Below are 22416 nucleotides of genomic sequence, written 5' to 3'. Positions count from 1 at the left end.
ACAGTATTTATATTATAGGGTTAGCGAAATACTGTGATAAAATGAAATTGACCGTACAGTGGTCGGGCACTGATGAATTTGCTGATTTGCAGATTTCATTTTTCAACATTTTGTTATTCAAGGAAAAACTTGTTGCAAAAAAAACTCTCCGGATGTATATGTATTATATTAATGATTTCTAGAAATATCAAACAAATGCAGATTTAATATCAATTACAAAATGTTTCTTGGGTACTGTAATACCCTAATTTGCATACTACTGTTTGAGTGGAGATTAAAAACAGACAAGCAAACGAAACACTTTTTCACCAAAACCCCATTAGCCAATTTTTGAAGCCTTGCTTTTAATTTTAGCTTCCTGAATTTGTTTGACAATCCGAAACCGTTTTAAACAGGTTCCCAAAACCCACGACTTCACTAAAACAGCAACGAGACAAACATACGGTTAGCTAGGTGTGCCTCTTCGTCAATACTTGGCGTCAATAGCTAGCTTTAGCTTCCAATTGCTGATGATTAACTTGCAGGTTGGAATTTTATATACAGTACGAGTGATATCTTACAATGAGAATTTTTGTTGCTATTTATCGGATTTTTATTCTCAAAAAATAAAAAATCAATTTCTACAAACTCAATGGTTTTAATTAAACTGTATCAATTTGTAATGAGTGAGACAAGCATGATCCCACCTGCTTCTTTTTTTCCCCCCGTTACAATGCAAACAGCAGGCTTATCGCCGCACTGCTTATCCTGTTGCTAAATTCTGGCACCGTGTCGACTCCCTCCCCCTCCTGTTTCCTCCTCGATGCATCAGAGAATGCTCGACTTATTCTGAGCTGTTTGCAAATGCCACGGAGAGGCTGCTCTGTCCTTCGTTTCTCCCACATTCTTTCATCACCCAGGTTGTTGTGCTCGCTAAGCATGGGAAAAGTACTTTGATCTAGCGCTCTATCAGGAAGAGCGTGGGCCCCAGGCTCTCATACTCCCTTGCTCTCTTGGCTCTCTCACATATTGTGGTAGACAGGAGAATCCACCCTACTGAAATGCCTTTTGTTTATTTGCAGCAGTCGTGAGCTATGAAAATAAATTCAACACCATTTTGCATGAATACTTCGAAATGGCACACCTGAGCTGCAGAGAAGTAGATTTAAAATCTTTATTTTTGTAGCACAGTAAAAACAACCTGAACTATTTGAAGGACCTGATTTCACCCTCTGTCTTCTGTGATGTTTTTGTACTTGCAAATACCAAAGGTTTGGATGGCCAGGTAATGACAAAGCAGCATTGGAGATCTCTGGTTTGACTTAATGAGTTGCAGATGCTGAGCGCGGGTCCACCTACCACAAACTGAACCTTCCCCTTGCAGGGGTCGGCAACTTAGTTTGGGCCCGGGCCAATTTTTTTCCTGACAATTCAATTGCGGGCCGACATTTTCATATGGCAAATCCTGCTTTTCCTACTAAAAATATCCTAATAGTATCAGTAGTGATGTAACAATACCCAAAGCTCACAGTTTAGCTTAATCGTGGTATTGATCTTACGATACAATAATTGCTGCAGTATTGTCGGAAAGGATATTGCAGAAAGGGTCACTGCATATGGTCTGTTTCCCTGTCCAGTATTATCAAATCAATCAACAGCTATTTCGATAATCGAGTAATCGTTCAGTTCCTCTAATCCTCAAATCCTCTAATGTCGACCTCTCAACAGTTAATCATTCATTATTTTTTGTCGTCATTCATGAAAATCGTCAACAGCTATTTCGATAATCGAGTAATCGTTCAGTTCCTCTAATCCTCAAATCCTCTAATGTCGACCTCTCAACAGTTAATCATTCATTATTTTTTGTCGTCATTCATAAAAACAGATTGTTTGTGTATCAGCAAACATTTAATCTATAATTTGCAAATATTTGATTTTACTTCAGAAAACAATAACCACACCGATAACTGTATTAGTTTCACAAAGTTTGGTGAGTACTTTTGTGTTATTTAGTTGATTTATACCAAATAAACATCAGAACATGGGGAGAATTTGTCTCTCATGCAAAATCCGATTTTATTTGATTATTCGATTAATAGACGGCATAACCAACAGGATAATCGATTCTGAAAATATGCAGTATTCAACAGACCTACTGACAATTGAGAAATCGTTTAACTAATTTGACATTCTTTATCATAAGGTGACAATATATTTAATAGAAGTTGTCAATTTACCAAAAGGCAGAGATTTGGAGCCTACCGACCAACCCAAACTGTATGACCATAAACGATTGATATTTTTGTGTTCTTGAAGATGTAATTGGCAAGTGGGCCAATTCTGGCCCGTCGGCTGCTACTTGCGGACCACTGCGCTATAGTCGGTATAGATATCTCTTGGTAGCATGTGGCTCATTTGATGTCTCAAAATTCTGGCATCCTCCTTTGCAGCACACCTGTTGGTGCCAGTCGGGGCACAATCAATGGTGTGTCCCTCTTGTCATTTACTGGCTTCGGCACTGGCTGGCGATGTACCAGCTGTGTATTTGTGTTCGTATGACAGATGTGTGTAACAATTTTAAGAAACTTCCCAGCAGAAGCCAAACAATGTTACCCAGGTCACGATACGATATGCGCCTCGATATGATATGGTACAATTTTACACGATTCGATACAGTACAGTATGGTCTTACGGGTACATACCTTCTTTTTGCATCACTGCTTCCTTCTCATGTGAGTCGCTGGCACCATTGCGCCTCCTAGCGTCAGGAAGGTGTATTGCTACTCAGAACTATGTAGAACAGGGGTGTCAAACTCATTTTTTTTTCGCAGGAAGTCATAACTTCTTTCGGAGGGCCATTATGACTGTCAACCCAAATGTATGAGCACCTCATATATACAGTCAAAGCTACAAAACAAACTGACAACTCGTTTTCAAACCAGACGAGTAAAAACTGGTCAAATATTTAAATAAAAAAAGATATTAAGAGTGAAGACAATTTGCAATTCTAGTAATGACACCCGAATTTGTCTTTGCGGGCCACATAAAATGATGTGGCGGGCCGTATCTGTCCCCCGGGCCTTGAGTTTGACACCTGTGATGTAGATTACAATAAATACTGTATATGTTGTTTTTATTAATATCGGTATGTACCTCTGGGTATCAACATTTTGAGCACACCCTTAGCCTTAATCTGAGGTCAAAAGCAACCACTGAGTGTTCAAGACAATTGTGACTTGAATGACTTGGGAGCTGTATAAAGACAAAATTGCATTTCAGCAGCAGAGGAGTAACATGACTTGGCTGCTGTGTGTCTTTTGGTTGGCCTCAAGGTGGGGAATGATACTCCTAGCAGCTGCAGGAAGCATTTCCGGCTGCTTGTTTTCTTCTCAGCCAAACACAACGAGGTCACTGCATTAGAACTACTGCATCAATAACGATTCTGCCGCCGTGGTAATTGAGTTGGCATACATACAGACTTGGATCAAGATGGAATTTTTTTTTTTAGATCAAGAAAATTTAAGTTTTACCTTGTCAGCTCTTGTATTTTTGATCATTATTGAGGCTACAAAATAGGCCTGCAACTAACGATTATTTCAACAATTGATCGATCGGTCATTCTTTCATTTTGTGGATTAATCGGATTTAAAAATTATTTTTAATTATTTCATGCTGCGTTAACATCCCAGAGGTTCTGAATTATTTTAGATTTATATTTTATACACTACATTTTGGTATCAAAATGTACTCCTTGGACCTTTTCAGTGAGCCAGGGACGACCTCAAAAAAAAAAAAAAAAAAAAATCTTTGAATCCATTTGCATGTGTGTGGTTCGACTTGATTACATAAGTGGTGCAATGAACTGATGGAATGAGTTGACCCAAAGACAGAAGTTCTACTAATGTCCTTCAGTTTGTGTGCTTCAAAGTGCACGTTGACATACTGTAAGTGCTTTTCATAAGGCAATAAAGGGCGAAGATTTGACTGCATGTTTATTAGCCGTTAGAAGTTTATTTTTATTTCAAAAAACTAAAACTGTAATGAAGTTTTACATTTGAACACTATATTTAAGCACGATCTTGTGAGTTGTAGATTACGCTACGGAGATTTACGAGTGTGGTTCTGGTACCAATTGTCTGGAAACTATCCCCCCCCCCCCCCCCCCCCCTGCTGTTTTCCGACTAATATCTTGCAATTTTATGTTGGGAAAAATACCCAGTTGTTCAAAAAGTACTTGTGAACATCTGAGTCTATTAGGAAAGTTCCCGTTGTCCCAGCGTTTTGTGGAATGTTTTGCAAGAATCCAAATGAGGAAATATTTGGCGGGGGGGGGTATTATTTTGACCATGCAATATACTCTTTGTAGTACATTATAGTGAATGTGGGTTGAACATGAATTGCAAATCATAGCATTCTTTTTATTTTTACAGAGCGTCACAATTGAATTGGAATTATGGTTTGTGCATGCTTCTAAGACCTCCCATTGTAGCCCGGTTCTCTTGAGTGGTCAACCTGGGAAACTTGTGCCCCTGCCTGCTTCCCATCAACCGCCAGCTCCAAGCTGTGGTACTGAAGAATGTTTGATTTCCTGCACACACACACGCGCACACACACACATTTCCACATGGGCACGTCAACTGACGCTTTCAAAAGCAGGCAACGAAAAGCTGAGCAGGCTTTCTTGCAAAGTCGATCCTAGTTTTGTGTGCACCGAAAAGCACAGTTTGGAGCAATTTGGGTCGTGCACATAAAATGTGGTTTTGTGTTCTGGAGATGTGTGGAATCAAAGACTGTCTTGTACAGTATGCAGCACTGTTCGTGTCCTTAAGCTATCACTGCTTCCCTTCCCTAATTATGGTGTAGTTCAAATAAATGATCAATTATTTGTCTTTTTTAAGTCCACAAAGTGGTACCAAGGTTTCAGCTTGGCCTTTCCATAGATAAGGTTTCAAGTCTTGGGCTCTGCAGACAGGCAGCCACCATTTATGAAGTTCTACATTTTTACCGTTTTTATGCTCATTAGTTTTTTTTAGGCTACAGTTTGATCGCTATAATATTATTTTATAGTATTATTGATAGTTCAAATAGAAACGTGCACATTATTTTATTTTTTTATTTTTTAAAAAAGAAGACTGAGAAGCCTGCCAACAGCGGTGAACACTGACAATGATTTACATCATGTTTAAATTCTCCTTTTTTCTCTTATTTATTCTCACAGATAAATATATCATCTAGATCAGGGGTGTCAAACTTGTTTTTTTCGCGGGCCGCATTGTAGTCATAGCTTCTTTTGGTGGGCCATTATGACTGTCAACCCAAATAAATGTATGAGCACCTCATATTATATACAGTAAAAGCTTCAAAACAAACTGACAAATAACTCGTTTTCAAATCAGACGAGTAAAAACTGGTCAAATATTTAAAAAAGATATTATTCAAAGTGAAAACAATTTTCTATTCTAGTAATGACACGAATTTGATGCACAATTTGTCTTCACGGGCCACATAAAATGATGTGGCGGGCCGTATCTGGCCCCGGGCCTTGACTTTGACACCTGTGATCTAGATATTGAATAAGATTGGCCCTGACAACAGACCCTTGAGGAGTAGCACGAGTATTAGGTCAGTTTTACGTTTTGTGGTTGTTTTGAACTTTTACTTTTTGTATCATACTACAGCCTCTTGTTGATTACTTTGTTCACGTTTTATTTTAGCCTGGAATTGAACAGGACATTTTAAGGTGCATTGGAGGAATGAATGAGCCCATTGATGGGGCATGACAGGCCTGCTACTTCAAGAAATGAGTGTAGGGCTGTGGCTCAATGCTTTGGCACAGCAAATACCAGCTTCAGTAAAAGAAGCTTTGTCCCTATCTCTGTTACCAGCGCAGCATGCCTGAAGGTCCAGTACCAGTGCCTCAAGAGACTGCTAGTCCTCTTCAAAAACACACCCACATACAAATGCATTGCCAACCCAGACATTTTGAACAACAAATAGGGTGTGTGTGTTTTTGAACCATCACACCTCTGCTGACCGGTAAACTGCAACCGCCTCCTTTTCCAAAACAGTTGATTTACGTATGTGAGGCCAATGTCAACTAAATGTTGCATTTAAATTTGATGGGTTCATTTCTGTTCATCTGATAAAGGAGGTAATAATATGACAAATATTATTATTATTAATGAGATTATTATTATAACAAATATGATTACAATTTTATTTATTTATTCATTTATTTATTACTTTACTTAATTATTCCGTTGTAGTTCTGTACACCGGTACATATTACTTACATGTGTGCGTATAAACTATATACAGTGATCCCTCGCTACTTCGCGTTTCGTTTATCGCGGCTTCACTACATCGCAGATTTTTTTTTCAATATTAAAAAAACATTTAAAAGTCAAAATAAAACTTCTAAATTGAGGAAACGTGTCTAACCTTTAGGACAATATAGTATTGCTCCAAATGTTCGTTTACATTCCTTTAGAAGTCCGTTTTCGCGTGTTAGCACGATCACGAAATAACATCTTTCCGCTAACTCGTTAGCCTCCCCAGTACTTCTTGTTGGTGACCGTACTTCGCGGATTTCACTTATCGCGGTTGGTTTTTGGAACCAATTATCCGCGATAAACGAGGGATTACTGTATTGCTGTATTGCTACATCTAATCAGTCAAAAATCTAGTATAAACATATATACTGCATATAAATGTATGTGTTTAAATGTAAAGAGAAACTTTCACCGAAATGCTGTGGAGTTTATAGTTGCAATTTCACGGACCATTGTTTTGTGATTTCAAAGCTGACTTCCTCCCCTCTGCTTTTCTTTTTGTTCAGTTCAGTGGTTCAGAGGGATTTTGAGGTAAATGGAGCGAGCCTCTTCTCTGAGACAATGGCTCAAATTATTTTTTGAACAAGCCCCAGGCAGAATGAAGCAGACAGCCCCAAATGGCTCGTTGACAAAGTTTGGGTGTACTTGAAATTTACCACAGACATGCTCCTTTCCTGCACTTTGAACCTCCATGTTTTTCTTGTTGAAATATTATCAAACCCCATACCTCAAAATCAAATACTGTAACGCCGTGAGCTAATGTTTCTATCAGCCCACTTACTTTTTTCTTTCTTTCCCTCTCCCTGTGTCCTGCAGATGATGTTCACGATGAAGGCTTTTTGCTGCCAAAACTAATGCCACAGTGTGTCGAGTAGAACGAGGAGTCCTGACCTGGCAACATACGAATGGCCCAGGGAAGCCACCATATTGACATTCAGGTTTTGCATGACCTGCGCCAGAAGTTCCCTGAAGTTCCAGAGGGTGTTGTGTCCCAGTGTGTTCTGCAGGTAAGCATCTATATATATTCTTTTTTACCTAATAATTGTTTTTATTAAAATATATATCATATTTTATTAAATATAATAATACAACACAAAATATCTGGTAATAAAACCTCCATTGAAAGCACAGAAAAACATTTTTTTTTTTTTTTTTGCCACATTAAGAAATGTAGGTGGCTGTTAGAATTACGATTGGAGGAAGTATATGTGTAAGTGGAACTTCCGGCTGCACGCACAGCTTTCTATTTGCTTTTGAATTGGGGTCGTTCTTAAGTAGGTCACAACCTTTTAGCAAAATTTACCGACTGCTCTTTGGAATCAAATCTGTCCCGAAATAAGCCCAAATTGAGTAAATATTATTTTATCTTTCAAAGTCCCCACTGAAAAACAATGAAATTTAATATTTGTGGCTTGGAAGCACTTGGCTCGTTTCAGAAGTTTTACCCATGGCTTTTTTTTGGTTACTTTTCCCCTCATAAGAACAAAAAGTTTTTCTAAGCATGACCATTCTCCAAACGTGAGTGATTTATTGGTAACCAGTCCAGTGTGTAAGTTGGCTTCTTACTATAAATCAGACGGGATAGACTCTAGTCCTTGATGGGAATATTATATAGCTGGATGGGAATATTATCCAATAATAAATAAACTAACCTTTGTATTTTCTTTCTCTGCCCCCCCCCCCCCCCCCCCTCTCAGAATAACAGCAACTTAGACGCTTGCTGTGAATATTTGTCCCAGGTCAGTCCATGCTACTTGTACAGTGAAGAAGGAAACATAACCTTTTCTGACAACCCCAGCTTGACCAGGCTCCGTAATCACATGACCCAGCTGAACCTGGGCCTGCAGTCTCAGAATGTGCACGTGGCCCCCGCCCGAGACGGCCTGAGAATGAACGGCAGCCGGACTCTGGCCCATAGCCTGAGCGAAGGGCCCCTGCAGACAGACCAGGCCCCGAACAGTAACTTCTTTCAGCAGGAGCCGCAGTCTGCTCCAGTTGAAGTGCCTCCCAGTCTCAATGTGTTTAGTGCGATGGAGCCCTCGCGCAAACCGCAACCTCCGCAGCACCTTGGACTCTACCCCCTGGGCGTCAAAGGAACCACCATGGGTTTCCATCAAACGCCACGTTTCAATCCTATTACCGTGACGCTAGCTCCTCATATTCAGACAGGCCGCAACACTCCTACTTCTTTACACATACATGGCGGGCCGCAGTCAGGTCTAAGCAGCCCACAGGGTAACTCAATCTACATTAGGCCCTACTTAAGTCAATGCGGTACGACCCGGCCCAACCAGCAGCAGGGAGGCAGGGCCCAGTATAGCCCCACCTCTCATCCGCAGCAGCAGATCTATCAGATCTCTCACCCTTCGTCCTTGTCAGGGTCTTGGCCGGGCCCTCAGCAATCTTCTTCCTCACATACCTCACAGCAGCATCCCCACGGCCACCAGACATCTCATGTCTACATGCCAATCAGCTCCCCCACCAATTCCCAGGCACCCTCCATTTTTCCTTCCGGAAGCCAGCCGTCCCCATCCGGCGTCTCGTCCTCTTGCTCGTCTTCCTCGTCGTCCTCCTCTTCCTCCGTCATCCCCACCTCACTCCCTGCTATCAGCCAGTACAACATCCAGAACATCTCCACCGGCCCGCGAAAGAATCAGATCGAGATCAAACTTGAATCTCCTCAGAGGAGCAACTCCACCACAACAACAGCTGTGCTGCGGACAGGCGGTGGGTCCCGTTCCTCGTCCGCCTCGTCCTCCTGCCCTTCCTCCTCGTCCTCCTCCTCTTCCTCAACTGGGGTTTCTACTGTCCCGAGCACGCCGCTCTCCATCGGAGGCTCAGGTCTAAGCCGTAGCCAGCCCACTGTTTACATCTCCGCAAGCCCGCCCACTGCTGCTACCACGCCTTCCGAGGAGGCTGTCCTGGCCCCAGCCGGATCCCGTTCACAACCCAAATTTTACATTTCAGCCAATGCCTCCAGTGATGACAGTGGGGGTAGGAATCCTCCCACAGTCTACATCTCAGCTAACCCTCCATTGCAGGGGCCGCCAGGTGCGAGGAACATTGGGGGCCAGGTGAGCATGGGCCCCGCTTATATCCACCACCATCCACCGAAATCCCGACCCTCTATAGGAGTGGCAAACACGGCTTCCTCGCCCCGTGTGGTGGTGACTCAACCCAACACAAAATATACTTTTAAAATCACTGTGTCCCCCAATAAGCCCCCAGCAGTGTCCCCTGGGGTTGTGTCTCCTACATTTGAGCCCAACAACCTCCTCAGCCTACCGTCAGACCATCACTTTGCCGAGCCGGACCCCCTCCATCTCTCGGACCCGCTTTCACCACACAACGAGAGACCGAGCGAGCCTCGCCGACTCAGCATGGGCTCTGACGATGCGGCGTACACACAAGGTAAGACACTGGAAGCAAAATAATACCTGGTCTGGTCTACCAATGACACCAATTAATCATCAATTATTATTTTTCTATTAAAGACGTGTAAGCAACTAAAAAAATCACAAAATGGCATCTTGTAATCAAGGCCACTAATTTATGATTATTAGATTTATTAACCCAGGTGGTTCCGGAACTTCCCGCCTCAGGAGGATTTCTTTTACCATTCAGTTTTGATGCCTTTTTGAAAATGACACAGTTTTGTGTCTCATCATTACATTACTTCAGCATTTTTGAAAAAACAAATGTATAGGTCATAGGTCAACAGGACGTCATTCTGACAATGTACTTGGTCCTTGCAATATAAATATACCCTTACATTGTCTTGTTAGGGCTTCTTTTATTGCTTATTTAGAAAATTGCATGTGACTTAAGAGTGAACTATTTTTTTTTTTTTCTTTACACAACGTGCACATTAGTTTTCAGGATAAAAGGCGTCTTTTTGGAGCCATAATAGCTTTTTATGCCCCTGACAAGTCGGAATTGTTTTTCCATTTGTTCCTGCCAAGAAGCTCATTTTACCACAAAGTAAGCTCTTTTAGGAACATTTGTTGTTGGGACTGTACAGTCGGTTCAGAAAAATAGTCTGAGAGAAAAAAAAAAAAGCAAAGGTGACTTATTTTGAGTCCAGGTGGGATGACTCTAGTCTGTGTCGTCTCCACTAAATGCTGTGTTTGCTGCCACTGCCAGAGCACAGGAGATCCTATAGTGAGTCAAACGTGTCGGTGCACACAAGTGTTTCCTTATTTGGGCTTTTGACTAAATTACATGTGAGTCACTGGCTGTGATTCTTACATTGCAGTCACTCCCAACGGGAGGGTCTTCACAATGGGGCCTCTTCTGCTGACCCTCCTCAGCCCCAAGCTTTCTGCTTTTTCTTCCAAAATATTGCCGCTGACCAATGTCTTCTCGTTCTTATTTGAATGTCGCTTACTCAAATGAGGAAGTACGTTACCTGTTATTTAGAGGTGTGCACGGCCCAATTGCTATTTACTTCAGGTATTTCCCAAAATACACTGCTTTGCTATTCACAGCAAGATTTAAACGTCAGATCCTACTCTATATTGTTGAATGACAACTATCATTGCACAAAAAAAAAATGGGGTTGAGGTCTGGGGAGCCCACTCCAGATCTCTAACCCTTCCGTTGAACTTTAAATGTTCTTATTATTGTGCTTCTTGTTCTCAGCATTGTTGGTCCATCAAAAGGCCCGCATGGAAAGGCTTTGGCATGAACTGGAGCTCAAGAAAAAGAAGCTGGAGAAGCTAAAAGAAGAGGTCAATGAGATGGAGAATGACCTGACATGGAGACGACTGGAGAGATCTAACTCTGCCTCCCAAATCCCTTCAGTAAGTCTTTTTTTTTTTTTGTGATAATTACATCATCAATAATGTCTCTAAATATATCATCCAACGTTATTGTCAGATCGAGGAAATGAAGCAGTTGCGATGCAAAAACCGATTACTACAAATCGACATTGACTGCCTCACCAAGGAAATTGATCTCTTTCAAAAAAGAGGTGAGTGTATCTCTTTAGAATGCGTGTTTCTTAGTGTGTATCGTTTGGTGCTGAAAATGATTCTTGACTGTCGGAGGTCAGTTAGGGCACGAGCCCGGGACTTGTCACATCCTCCCTGCAATTGCTGACAAGGTGCTGCTATTGTAATGTTAACTACTGCTTCTTCCTGAATTGCATCCTGTAGCTGTTTGGGATTTATTGGCCCTCTGAGCAACCCACCACTGACAGAAATAAAGCCAGAAAGCAGTTGCTTTGATAAAACTTTTAAAAGCTGATATAGGCAATATTTTTTTTCAGTAATTATACCTCACCTGTGTATTAGAGAACTATTTTATAAGTGTTTGTATTGTATTTTAATAGCATTTAAAATGAGATTGCATTTCATACAAGGATTGCTTTGAAGAAAAAAAAAAAAATCACTCGTCTTGATGTTGTAAAAACAATGGTGATAAATATATTTTATAGAGTTATTTTAGATTTGCTTGTGGAAGGGCGGAGCTAGTCACGCTGCTGAGCACTGATTGGTCAATGAAGACCTTATTATTATGTATTCTGTAACTATTTATTTCATTGTTATCTTTAAAGTGTACCAATACACATGAGTGATATGCGTGTCCCGATCTTAGAATTTTAAAGTTCAAAATTAGTGATGCCAATTGTTTATGTTCATGCAGTCCTCATCCCAACATTTTAGAGGAGAAAAAATCAGGGCAGATTCTGAATCAGCGCAAACTCGTCTTCTTGAAAAGTTTACTTGCATTGTTAATTAAAAAAAATATTTTAAAAAGTTGATTTCATTTTCTTATCAGTATAAATGCAAAAGATTATTTCTCCCACACCTCGATCTAATTATTCCCTTCGATAGTAAAGACAAATTGCTAGTGGCTCTGTCGCTTATTAGTGTATTTTTTTCTGAGAAATAATAAAAAGGCTTCTATTTGAGGTGAGTCCGTTATTTAATTTATTTGCTGAAACTATAACTTTGATAGGCATCATTATAATAAAACTAAACTAAATAAATTGTGAAACTAAATTGAACCAGAAATGCAAATCCAACATTGAATTTAAAACTTAAAAGCTTTCTCTCTAACCATTTACAGGACCACACTTCAATCCCGTTGCAATCCATAATTTCTATGACAACATTGGATTCGTTGGTCCTGTCCCACCAAAACCCAAAAGTACTTTATCAGTTGGTAAGTTTAGGAGGATTGCATGATCTACCTACATAGTTTCTAAACTATCATTATTATTATTTATGTATTATTATATTTTAGAATATATCAATGCAATTGAGTGATACAGCAAAGTTGTATACCATTGTGCAATGCAACAATAACAAACGGTTAAATGACTAAAAACTCAAATAAAAACTGGTCAAATATATTTTACATGTCCTCACTTGGTTAAAAACATCATTCTGATTACTTTTGCCACTAGCTATCAAATGAAAATGACATTACAGTTGCTCAGGGCTCAGTTTAGGAATGTCACATGACCAAACTCAAAAGATTGTGCATGGGGGGGTTGAAAGATTTTGCTGTCCCCCTTTCCATGTTGCTTAATCAAGTCACTCATGAGGGCAATTAATACCAAATTGATTGAAAATGTGTCAAATGTTGACACTCCACCATGTGGATTCTTCTCCGTGGCAGACAGTAAAAGTTTGGCAGAGCAGGAGGAAGACGAGGGGACGCAGTGGAGCTGCACGGGCTGCACCTTCCTCAACCACCCGGCCCTCAATCGCTGTGAAGAATGCGACCGCCTAAGGGACTTCTGAGCCAGAGAGACCGCCATGTGCCCCTCCGCCTGCCTTCTCCCACGCTTGAATCAGGGAAAATAAAGGGGCTTTGTGATGCTTTTCCCTTGTTGTATGAAAACTCTGATGGGGTCTAATTATCGTGCAGCCTCTTTCCTAGCCCCCCCCGCCCCTTTTTTTTTTTTTTTTTTTTTACCCCTTGCAGAATGCTGTCCTCCTGAAGGTTTGACTGGATACTGTTTACAGCTTGCGTCTCTTCCTAAAGGCAGGCACAGTTGGATAATACCTCACATTTGACACTCAGATTGTGTGGGCTCCTATCATTTCCGCTCAACGTCCCCCCCTCCCTCCCCCGGGGGTGTGTGTGGGGGGATACCTCGCTGCTCCCACTTTACAGTATTACGAGCGTGACCCCTTGCAGTGTCCCACGTACGCAACACAGGCCCCCCCCACGTGCCTTTTTTGCCAAACGGAGTTTTTCCTCCCGGCTCCCGCGGCGGTTCGTCAAGGGGATTGGGAAATGTCGGACCGCCGCGCTCTGTCTGAAGGGAAAACAGACTACTCATGGACCTGTTTTGCTTTTTCTAGAGGATGTCAAAGGGCAAGCTGGCAGCATCTCACTGCCTTTGAAATGTGCCTCCTGTTTTCCAATATGCCTTCCATTTGATTTCAAAAATGAAAAAAAATGCATGCTTTGTGTACAGAAAGTCCCTTTTTACTGTACATAATTTTAGAATGTGCCTTCTTCCTCACACTATGAATCACGTTTATTTTCTGTAAGTATAGCTTTATAGACTTTATTACTTGTTTAGTTTTCCCTTTTATTAATTCAACGATACAACCCCCCCTCCCCCCCGGAACTTTCCATTTTGTAAGCATGTTCAATTCTGCGAGAGTCAAAGAAGAAAGGAATAATCTCGCAGTCATCAAATATGGCCGCCTGCAGTGGGCTCAACGTCGCCTGCGTCACAAAACAGCAATCCTCCCCCCCTCTTCTTCCTAGGACACCAAAAATGAAATCACAAATACAATCAGACTTTATTTTATTTTTAATCTGACAACTGGAATGTGGGTTTAATATTTTGAGGACACCTGAGTGCAGAAAGACATCATTTCCAGTCCAATCATCACATCTGAATGCTCCTTGAACAGCGAAGGGAATGGTCCTATTTTGTATTGTGCGTCTATTGTGTGGTTTTATTTCGTGGTACTGAGGTTCATAGAGAATATGTCAAGTGTCTTTAATAAAGGTCAGAATTTTTGCTATTCGGGAAAGTAGAAAAAAAAAAAAGCACAACTTGACTGTTCACTTTGTGTACTATTATTTTTATTTTCTTTAATTTGGCTCAGTTCACCCTCAAACTTTTTTTTTTTCTTTCAGTTGGGGTGCTTCTACTTTTTTCTTTCATTTTTGCCCCCTACATTTAAAAACAAAATAGTTTTGCATTTGTTCCTTCGGAACTGTTCAATTTGTATCTTATCTATATTTTATAATGGGATCTTTAATGCATCAAAAGTAAAAGATGAAAAATGTCTCTGAAGCACATGATGCCAAACCGTTGTCCTTTTTTTTTTTTTTTTCCAGCCCAGAGAAAAACATTTCAGCTTGATCTGCGCTTTGGTGTAAAGAGGCAGTTTATTTGGTTTTAATAAGTGGAGAAAACATAATTTCGATACCTAAAATGTCTTTGTTTTGGTCTGAGAAAACTCTCTCTTTGTTTTTATCTGAGAAAACTCTCTTTGTAACAGATAAGTTATTTGTAAAAAAGAAAAAAAAAAAGGTAATTAAAAAAAAAGGAAATAAAATGTGTTCAGATTTTTGGGACGAGCGTGCGTTTTACTGTGTTTTGTCCACTAGGTGGCAGATAACGGCTTCATTCAAGGTGTTATGAATGAATTCTATCCATACGTCATTCTCTAAATTATTAATGTTAATTTTCATGACTTTCAGAATTATTCGGTACACAGTATAGCTGGGCTTTCCTCAGTCATATTTATAGAAACAATAAACTTATATAACAAACCACATTCCGATCAATTTGATTCAGCCAAAACCTGTTTTGTAATTAGTGACAATCAATTTGCTGTCTGGCAGAATAATATTAAAAGGAAATCTCTAACTTCAGTCTACGTTTTGCATTGTAGTTGACAAGAACTGAACAAAAATGACTGATTTAAATGCTTGTATTTATTTTAAACAACATGATACCGATACAGTAATATACACGATAGCCTTCCTCACTTTGAGGCAACATGAGAAAACAACACTTGCTGCTTCAATTTAAAATGGCTGTGCTACAGTAAGTAGCGTGTCCTGGACACAGTGCATTGCACATTTACACTTTTTAAAAAGCAAAGAAATATGATTATTATTTTTTTCTGAATGATACCAAAAAATAAGAGCATATGTGAGCAATGCAAGAGAACATTTGAGCATTTATTCATTATACAGATTGAGATCCATGTACCAGTACACTCTTGGGTCTTCACTAGTAAGACAATTGAGCAAATTGATATAATGATTGGCATACTATTTTAACCTATTCAACTACTTTTTTATTATCATTTATCTTATTTATTTATTTTGAACTACTTATTTTAATTGTCTCCTTGCACATCATAATTGTTCAAAAAATGCTTCAAGTTTTATTAGTTTTATGATTAGTTTTTTTTGGGTTTCTTTTTTTAATTATTATATATCAACTGCTGGGTTAAAAATGTAACCGACGCAGGGAGTCTGTTCAATTTGACCCAATTTGTTTTGCAAAAAAGCAACCCAACAAATTGTTGCTTTAACTTCCACGGTCAAATTGAGCCAACTTCCCTAACCCAAATTGGGTTATTAAGTATATTGTAAACTATAATTCGAAATCTACATACATCAGTACGTAGATTAAATAAATAAATACATAGATAAAATAAACCCCAAAAGCTTATGCATGATATTGACAAAGAGGTCAATTTTGCTATGACTGCAGCTAGTTTGAGTTAATTTTATAAATGTAAGCTGTAGCCCATTCACTGCCATTGACGGCTATAGATGTAAAACATTGATTTCAACTGGGCTGCCAGTGAATTTCGTTTTTATGTTCTTTCTATCAATTTTGGTTTAAGTCATTTTATTGTTTTTTATTCATGATAATTACTGCGGACCCAATTACTCCAGTACTAAGCATACTAATACATGGATATCGAAAATATCAAAGGCTCAAATGGCATTCCCAGTTTGTTTTAAACGATAAGTTACTTTTTACATGATAATAAAAAATCCACTTCTTTACCAACATTACCTGTTCATTAATAAAGGTTTTGTTAAAGCGACAGTCTGACCCTGAAATGGGTTGAGTACATTTCCATTGTTTCCTATGGGAAAACTGATTTGAATTTCAAACAAATGTGAGATGTTTTTTTTTTTTTTTTTCTCAAAACAAAAATTTGTTTCTGAAATCAGAGGGCAATATGACTACTCCTGTAGCTCTGGATCAGGGAGATCAGTTCGGACACCTCTGACACATGCGGGTAGGCGTTCATGACTCCGTCAACTGCTTCCTTGGGATAGAGCGTGCTCAGTTTATTCCTCATCTCGTTGCGCACCTCGCTGGATTGGCTACCAAGGACCCACGCGTCCTTGGGTAGACTTTGGCTCTGCCTGTGCCCGAGTTGCCTGAAGTAGTGATTCTCCGAAAAACCTAAGGCCCCCTCCTGCTGATGTAAGGGCACAGCCGGACATGATGCCCACAGTGGGGGGTAGGCGCTTGGGGGCACCTCTGCCTGATAGTGACCACAATGGGCACATGCAGACATCTCGCAGTTATTATGAGGAACATAGAAAGATCCTGCAAACTGTCGGTTGGTGCCACTGTGCGACCCCGAGAGGGAATAGTCGTCGTGGCTCAGGCTGCAGCTGCCCATCCCGCTGCTGTTGCTGTACGGGGGTCTGCTCATGTTGGGGGGACCATCCATGATGTAGAGTTTAGACATCCAGCTGTCCAATGAGCCAAAAGCCTCATCCGCTTCTACGCTCGACCAGGCCGGAAGGTTTGGTGGACCCCGTGGGCTGCTGCCGTCTTTGTGATAGCGGTCAATGTTCAGAAGCTCGTCGGTGTTAGTGGAGGGTTTGTATGTGTGAGTAAGTGTGTCTTGCGAGGTTGGCTTGTAGCTTGATGTCTTCGCTCGGTCTCTGAGCTCATCAGCTACAGAGAGCTGTGATTGGTTGGTCCTCTCTGGATGGTAGAACTTGCACTTCACACCGTATGTACACTTTTTCCCTGAAAAGAAAGAATCAGCCCTGAGTGTGACATTTGAAAAGTAGGACTGTTTAATTTCTGTTTCAAGTTTTATTATTTATTTAAGTACACAACCTTTGACCCTAATCTACCTCCATAATGTTGTAATGATTATTTTTATTAATTTTGTTAATTCCCCTCAATAACAATAATTGACATGGCGGAGAAAAAAAAAGTTAGTGTGTTCCAAAGTAAATATTTGTATAGAATATTTAATCAACCAACCATAAGGGCAGTGTTGCAGTTTGTTGTCTACATTTTTGGGCTTCTTTCGTAGAAAATCATCAATGGTAGGTCCGCTTCTACCCAAAGGATCATCTGGAGGCATAAACCTGTAGAAGTGCAAAAGAATTGTTAATAGCTGACAGATTCACTTGACAATGTTGTATGAGAAAAAAAGTATTTGTCTTACTTGTCATTAGCAAAAGTGTACATCAGCAGCCTCTCCTCAATGAATTTTTTCCATTGTGGATTCTCCATTTGAAGGTCACGGTAGTTATCGTTGGACACGATGATGCCGTCTATGTCGTAAGCCAGCCTCACAATGTAGCGGTCATCATAGCACACCACCCTCTTGCCGTTAACGCTACGGGATGGCGTGTACACTAAGATCTTCCTCCTCTCTAGCTCGTGGAGGATGTGTTGATCTGTCAAGCACAGAAGAGCCGAAAATCATATTTCTATGGGATGTTTTTCAACAGGGAAAAAATATCAAAAATATTATTTCCTACATCCTTTCTCTTGATTTTTAAAGAAAACAAATATTGAATAATCACGCCCCCAAAAAATGAATATAATGAATAGATAAAATTAAAATAGATAATATATAGAATGTCACTCTGTGTTAAGAAAGCAGGTGCCTATTTTTAGCGCCATTTTTTTTTTCCTCAATTAGACGAGGCATCCTGTAATTAAATAATGACATCTATTAAAGGAGAGGCAAAACCTCAAATAGACAACATCAAATACCAACACAGTCTACCGCTTTACATCCAAATTTGGTCAATTACACATTTCTTTTCACAACTCAATACAACTGAGCACTTCATGTCTTGTTTATTTATTTATTTATTTATTTATTTATTTATTTATTTATTTATTTATTTATTTATTTATTTATTTATTTATTTATTTATTTATTTATTTATTTATTTATTCCTTCATTCCTTCATTCCTTTCTTTCTTTCTTTCTTTCTTTCTTTCTTTCTTTCTTTCTTTCTTTCTTTCTTTCTTTCTTTCTTTCTTTCTTTCTTTCTTTCTTTCTTTCTTTCTTTCTTTCTTTCTTTCTTTCTTTCTTTCTTTCTTTCTTTCTTTCTTTCTTTCTTTCTTTTAAAATTAATTATTTTATTTATTTATCTGCAAATTATTGACCAATATAAAGTGTTGACAATTTAACACATTTTTAACGGGGTGCTTCTTGAAAAGTGCTGGTTTTGGAGATACTGCGAAACAGTGATAAAATGTGTGATAAAATGATTCCGCTGTTAATGTGCGGAATCACGCGAGTGAAGTTTGTATTGTTGTGACTTCCCAGGTGGGTGCAGTCATGCTTGAAAATTCTTCCTTTTAAAACCGGCTGTGTCTTGTTGCAATGACGGGTCATGTGATTACCTGTAATAGGGGCCTCGGGCCGTGGCTGCTCCTTCCTCCACATGGGAATGAACACAGTGATGTCCCGCAGTCCCTTTTCCCAAAACCAGTTCACTGCCATCTGGAGGCCCTGACATGAGAACACCTTCTTGTCTCCATGGCTACACACACACACACGCATGCATACAGAAGTCAACAAAAACTGTCCAGCTGACCATGTTACAAATAAACTTCCTCTCTTTATGAAGAAGTAGGCAGCTCAACAGTGACACTTTTGCAAAATACCTGTAAATAAACACTGACGATAACACTGCTCATATAGTAAATGTAGTTTAGGAACAATAGGAAAAATATTTAAATGTTTTTTTTTTTTTTACAAAAATGACCATGTAGTAAGGCTTTTGAAATAATGACCATGTATCGTAAAGGTCATAGCCAGGCTTTTTAAAAAAATGACCATGTATCACACCTGTGTCAAACTTAAGACCCGGGGGCCAGATACGGCCCGCCACATCATTTTATATGGCCCGCGAAGACAAATTGTGCATCAAATTTGTGGTCTAGTGGTAGAGTGTCTGCCCTGAGACTGGAAGGTTGTGGGTTCAAACCCCGGGCAGGTCATATGAAAGACTATAAAAATGGGACCCATTGCCTCTCTTCTTGGCACTCAGTATTAAGTGTTGGAATTGGGGGGTTAGATCACCAAATGATCTACATTTTTTAACTAGAATTGCAAATTGTCTTCACTTTTAATATCTTTTTTTTAAAAATATTTGACCAGTTTTTACTCGTCTGATTTGAAAACGAGTTATTTGTCAGTTTGTTTTGTAGCTTTTTTGAGGCAGGGGTGTGGCACTCCAGTCCTCGGGGGCCGCATTCCAACATGTTTTCCAAGATCCCCTCGTTAAGTGCACCTGTGTGAAAAGTTAGGCTCCTACAGAACGTGAAAATGAACCCATCTTTTCACTCAGGTGTGTTTAACGAGGGTAACTCGGAAAACATATTGGAACGCGGCCCCTGAGGACTGGAGTTCTGGGTTAGGGTTTCAAACAACTCGTCTGATTTGAAAACGAGTTATTTGTCAGTTTGTTTTGTAGCTTTGACTGTATATAAAATGAGGTGCTCATACATTTATTTGGGTTGAGTCATAATGGCCCTCTGAAAGAAGCTATGTGGCCCGCCAAAAGAATTAGTTTGACACCCCTGACGTATAGGCTGTTTTTAATAATTTTCTTTTGACCATTTAAGATGATCATTTATATGGAGGCTTGATTTTTAATTTTTATGTATAGTAAAGGTTTTTTGTTTGATTTTTAAATGACCATATACAGTAAGGCCTTTTTTTAAAGTACTTCAAACTTTCGAAATACTTTCAATTGAATTCGTTCCTCCTTATCATAAATGAGTTAGGTAAGCTTAAAGGTGTGACTGAGAACAATTTGGCCCTTCTTAACCACCAACTTCCTTGTGGGCTAATGTTGATCAGACAGACACAATTGTAACAAGCGTTGTGTGACATGTTTACCAGCCAGTGACACTTTGCCCTATGAAGGTGCTTGAAGAAAGAAAAAGAGAAACGAACAACACGTTTTCACTTCCTGCTAGCTTGAAGAGGAAGTGAGGTTGGATATATGAACTGAAACAACAAACCAAAAAGTAGCTACTGAAATATATATCTAAATATATATTTTAAAAAAATTATATTCTATTTTATTATATATTTATATATACATAATATTTTATTATATATATTTATATATTTATATATATATATATATATATATATATATATATATATATATATATATATATATATATATATATATATATATATATATATATATATATATATATATATATATATAAATACACATATATATGTATATATATAAATATGTGTTGTACATGGGTCACAATGACAATGAAGATCTATTTTATTCTATTCTATTCTATATATAAAAATGTTTTTATATTCTTATATATTTGTATATTTTATCTATATATATGTATATATGTAACATGAAATAAATATACACACACACACACACACACACACATATATATATATATATATATATATATATATATATATATATATGGTTGCTGACTCACCTCATGGCAACATTGCTTCCATCAACAACTACTGGTCTGAAGGCAAAAGCGCTTTCTTTGTCTGGTGGTGGTTTGGTGGGTGAGGGGTTGCAACCTCTTGACACCAGTTTGGGGCTGCTTGGGATGCTTTTGTCACTGCGAATGTGGCAAGTCTTGATTAGCTCTTCTAGAATGTCGTTCGTCTGGGCGTCATGATGGAGACTCTTCAGCACCCTGTCAATGTCCTCATGGGAGTAACCCAGTTTGAGAAAACGCTCCACTTTGGCGTGCTGCTTTCGATGATCCATGGCACGGCTCAAGGAGGTGTTGAAAACTTCCTGGACTGCTGGAACCCTTCTATGCATACTTGATCTGCATCTCCATGGCGATCGGCCTATGTTTTGAAACAGTTGAAAGTGAATAGGGGAAGTTTCTGTCTCCACCTCAATCTCATGACAGTAACTGTGACAGACATCAGAGGAAGTTTTGCAGACTGACTCGTGAAAAGATGGAACTGATACAGGTGTGCAGAGAACATCGACATTCTTGAGATTCTTCTCTTAAGTCATTCAACGTGCTTTCATTTGGATTTCTGATAAAAAAAACAACAACAAAAACAAACAAACACAAATACATTCCTCCAATTGGATACTGAGAGCCAGAAATAAATATTGCATTGACAGTGCAATTAACAAAATTCAGAATCCAAATCCTACCCTAAAAAATAATTTAGTAAAACAAGTAGTCACATTCAGCAGGATGTTGAGCATTCACTGATGTTATGTGCAGATTTTGTACTGGTATGAGGTCGTTGGCTGGTATTTGTGTAAAAACAACACACACAGTCATGCAGTTTGAGGATTAAACTTAATCTAAACACAAACAGAAAAACAACTCCCTGTTCTTGTCTCCCAAACAAAACATTGCCATCAATGTCTCAGGTGTTTTGTCATGAACTTTTTTTTTTTTTTTTTTTTTTTTTTACAGGGACTGTATTCTTTGTGTTATTTCATATACCAAGAAGCATTTTTAACTTTTCTACTCCTAAACAAATCCAGACCTTCTTTGAAAAAGTCCAGACCCAGTCAGAATTGAACTCAAATTCCTTTTCTAAGTCAGCTGTAAACAACACATAACCCAAACTCAGAACAATGACAAGCCCTGAAGTTTCACTTAATTCCATTGAACATTTTAAAGTGGATTCTTGTGAAGTACTTACATATGAGGACATAAGCCAGATCACAGAGTTGATTTGGAGCGTCTCTATGGTTTGCTGTGCTTCAGTGCTCTGAGCAATGCAGCTGTCATTGTGAGCAACTCTTATTACTCATAGAAGGAAGTAGCTGCTGAGGGCAGGAGAAGAAAAAAAAAAAAAAAAAGTAAATTTGCACTCATTTCCTTGTCCGG

General features: G+C 39.2%; 2 protein-coding genes across 7 annotated transcripts in view; one reads left to right on the top strand and one right to left on the bottom strand.

The window, feature by feature from the left end:
* tab2 (TGF-beta activated kinase 1 (MAP3K7) binding protein 2) overlaps window positions 1-15798 on the top strand; it is a 23113-nt gene extending 7315 nt beyond the window's left edge. For 2 of the 4 annotated variants that reach the window (XM_061269471.1, XM_061269472.1), the window contains exons 2-7: window positions 7128-7318; window positions 8009-9722; window positions 10953-11113; window positions 11190-11283; window positions 12384-12479; window positions 12939-15798. In XM_061269471.1, the coding sequence (XP_061125455.1) occupies window positions 7217-7318; window positions 8009-9722; window positions 10953-11113; window positions 11190-11283; window positions 12384-12479; window positions 12939-13063 (2292 nt within the window). In that variant the 5' untranslated portion in view covers window positions 7128-7216 and the 3' untranslated portion in view covers window positions 13064-15798. Of the gene's footprint in view, window positions 1-4409; window positions 4546-7127; window positions 7319-8008; window positions 9723-10952; window positions 11114-11189; window positions 11284-12383; window positions 12480-12938 lie in introns of all 4 variants that reach the window. The other 2 variants (XM_061269474.1, XM_061269475.1) reach the window with 2 other exon arrangements.
* On the bottom strand, window positions 15213-22416 carry LOC133146124 (endoribonuclease ZC3H12A-like). 3 transcript variants are annotated; one of them, XM_061269477.1, is made up of 7 exons: window positions 22229-22416; window positions 21508-21601; window positions 21031-21403; window positions 18940-19079; window positions 17741-17975; window positions 17554-17660; window positions 15213-17310 (listed from the first exon to the last, which is right to left on the bottom strand). In XM_061269477.1, exons 2-7 carry the CDS (start codon window positions 21551-21553, stop codon window positions 16490-16492), a joined length of 1722 nt encoding a protein of 573 aa, XP_061125461.1. In that variant the 5' UTR covers window positions 21554-21601; window positions 22229-22416; the 3' UTR covers window positions 15213-16489. The 3 variants fall into 3 exon arrangements, with proteins under 3 accessions (XP_061125461.1, XP_061125462.1, XP_061125463.1); XM_061269478.1 differs by lacking the exon at window positions 21508-21601 and having other exon boundaries at window positions 22229-22405; XM_061269479.1 differs by lacking the exon at window positions 22229-22416 and having other exon boundaries at window positions 21483-21601.

Source organism: Syngnathus typhle, linkage group LG22, assembly GCF_033458585.1.
Source record: "Syngnathus typhle isolate RoL2023-S1 ecotype Sweden linkage group LG22, RoL_Styp_1.0, whole genome shotgun sequence".
Classification (NCBI taxonomy): domain Eukaryota; kingdom Metazoa; phylum Chordata; class Actinopteri; order Syngnathiformes; family Syngnathidae; genus Syngnathus; species Syngnathus typhle.
The sequence above is the reverse complement of the archived record's forward strand: the minus strand, read 5'-3'. Positions and strand labels throughout refer to the sequence as shown.

Bases quoted from the DNA above. Each gene is read 5' to 3' on its own strand.
- LOC133146124 (XM_061269477.1), bottom strand. From the start codon at position 21,553: ATGTCGATGTTCTCTGCACACCTGTATCAGTTCCATCTTTTCACGA. The intron at 21,404-21,507 runs GTCAGTCTGCAA...TTCAAAACATAG, and splicing joins TCAGTTCCATCTTTTCACGA to GCCGATCGCCATGGAGATGC. The intron at 17,311-17,553 runs GTTGGTTGATTA...CTTTCTTTTCAG, and splicing joins ACTGCAACACTGCCCTTATG to GGAAAAAGTGTACATACGGT.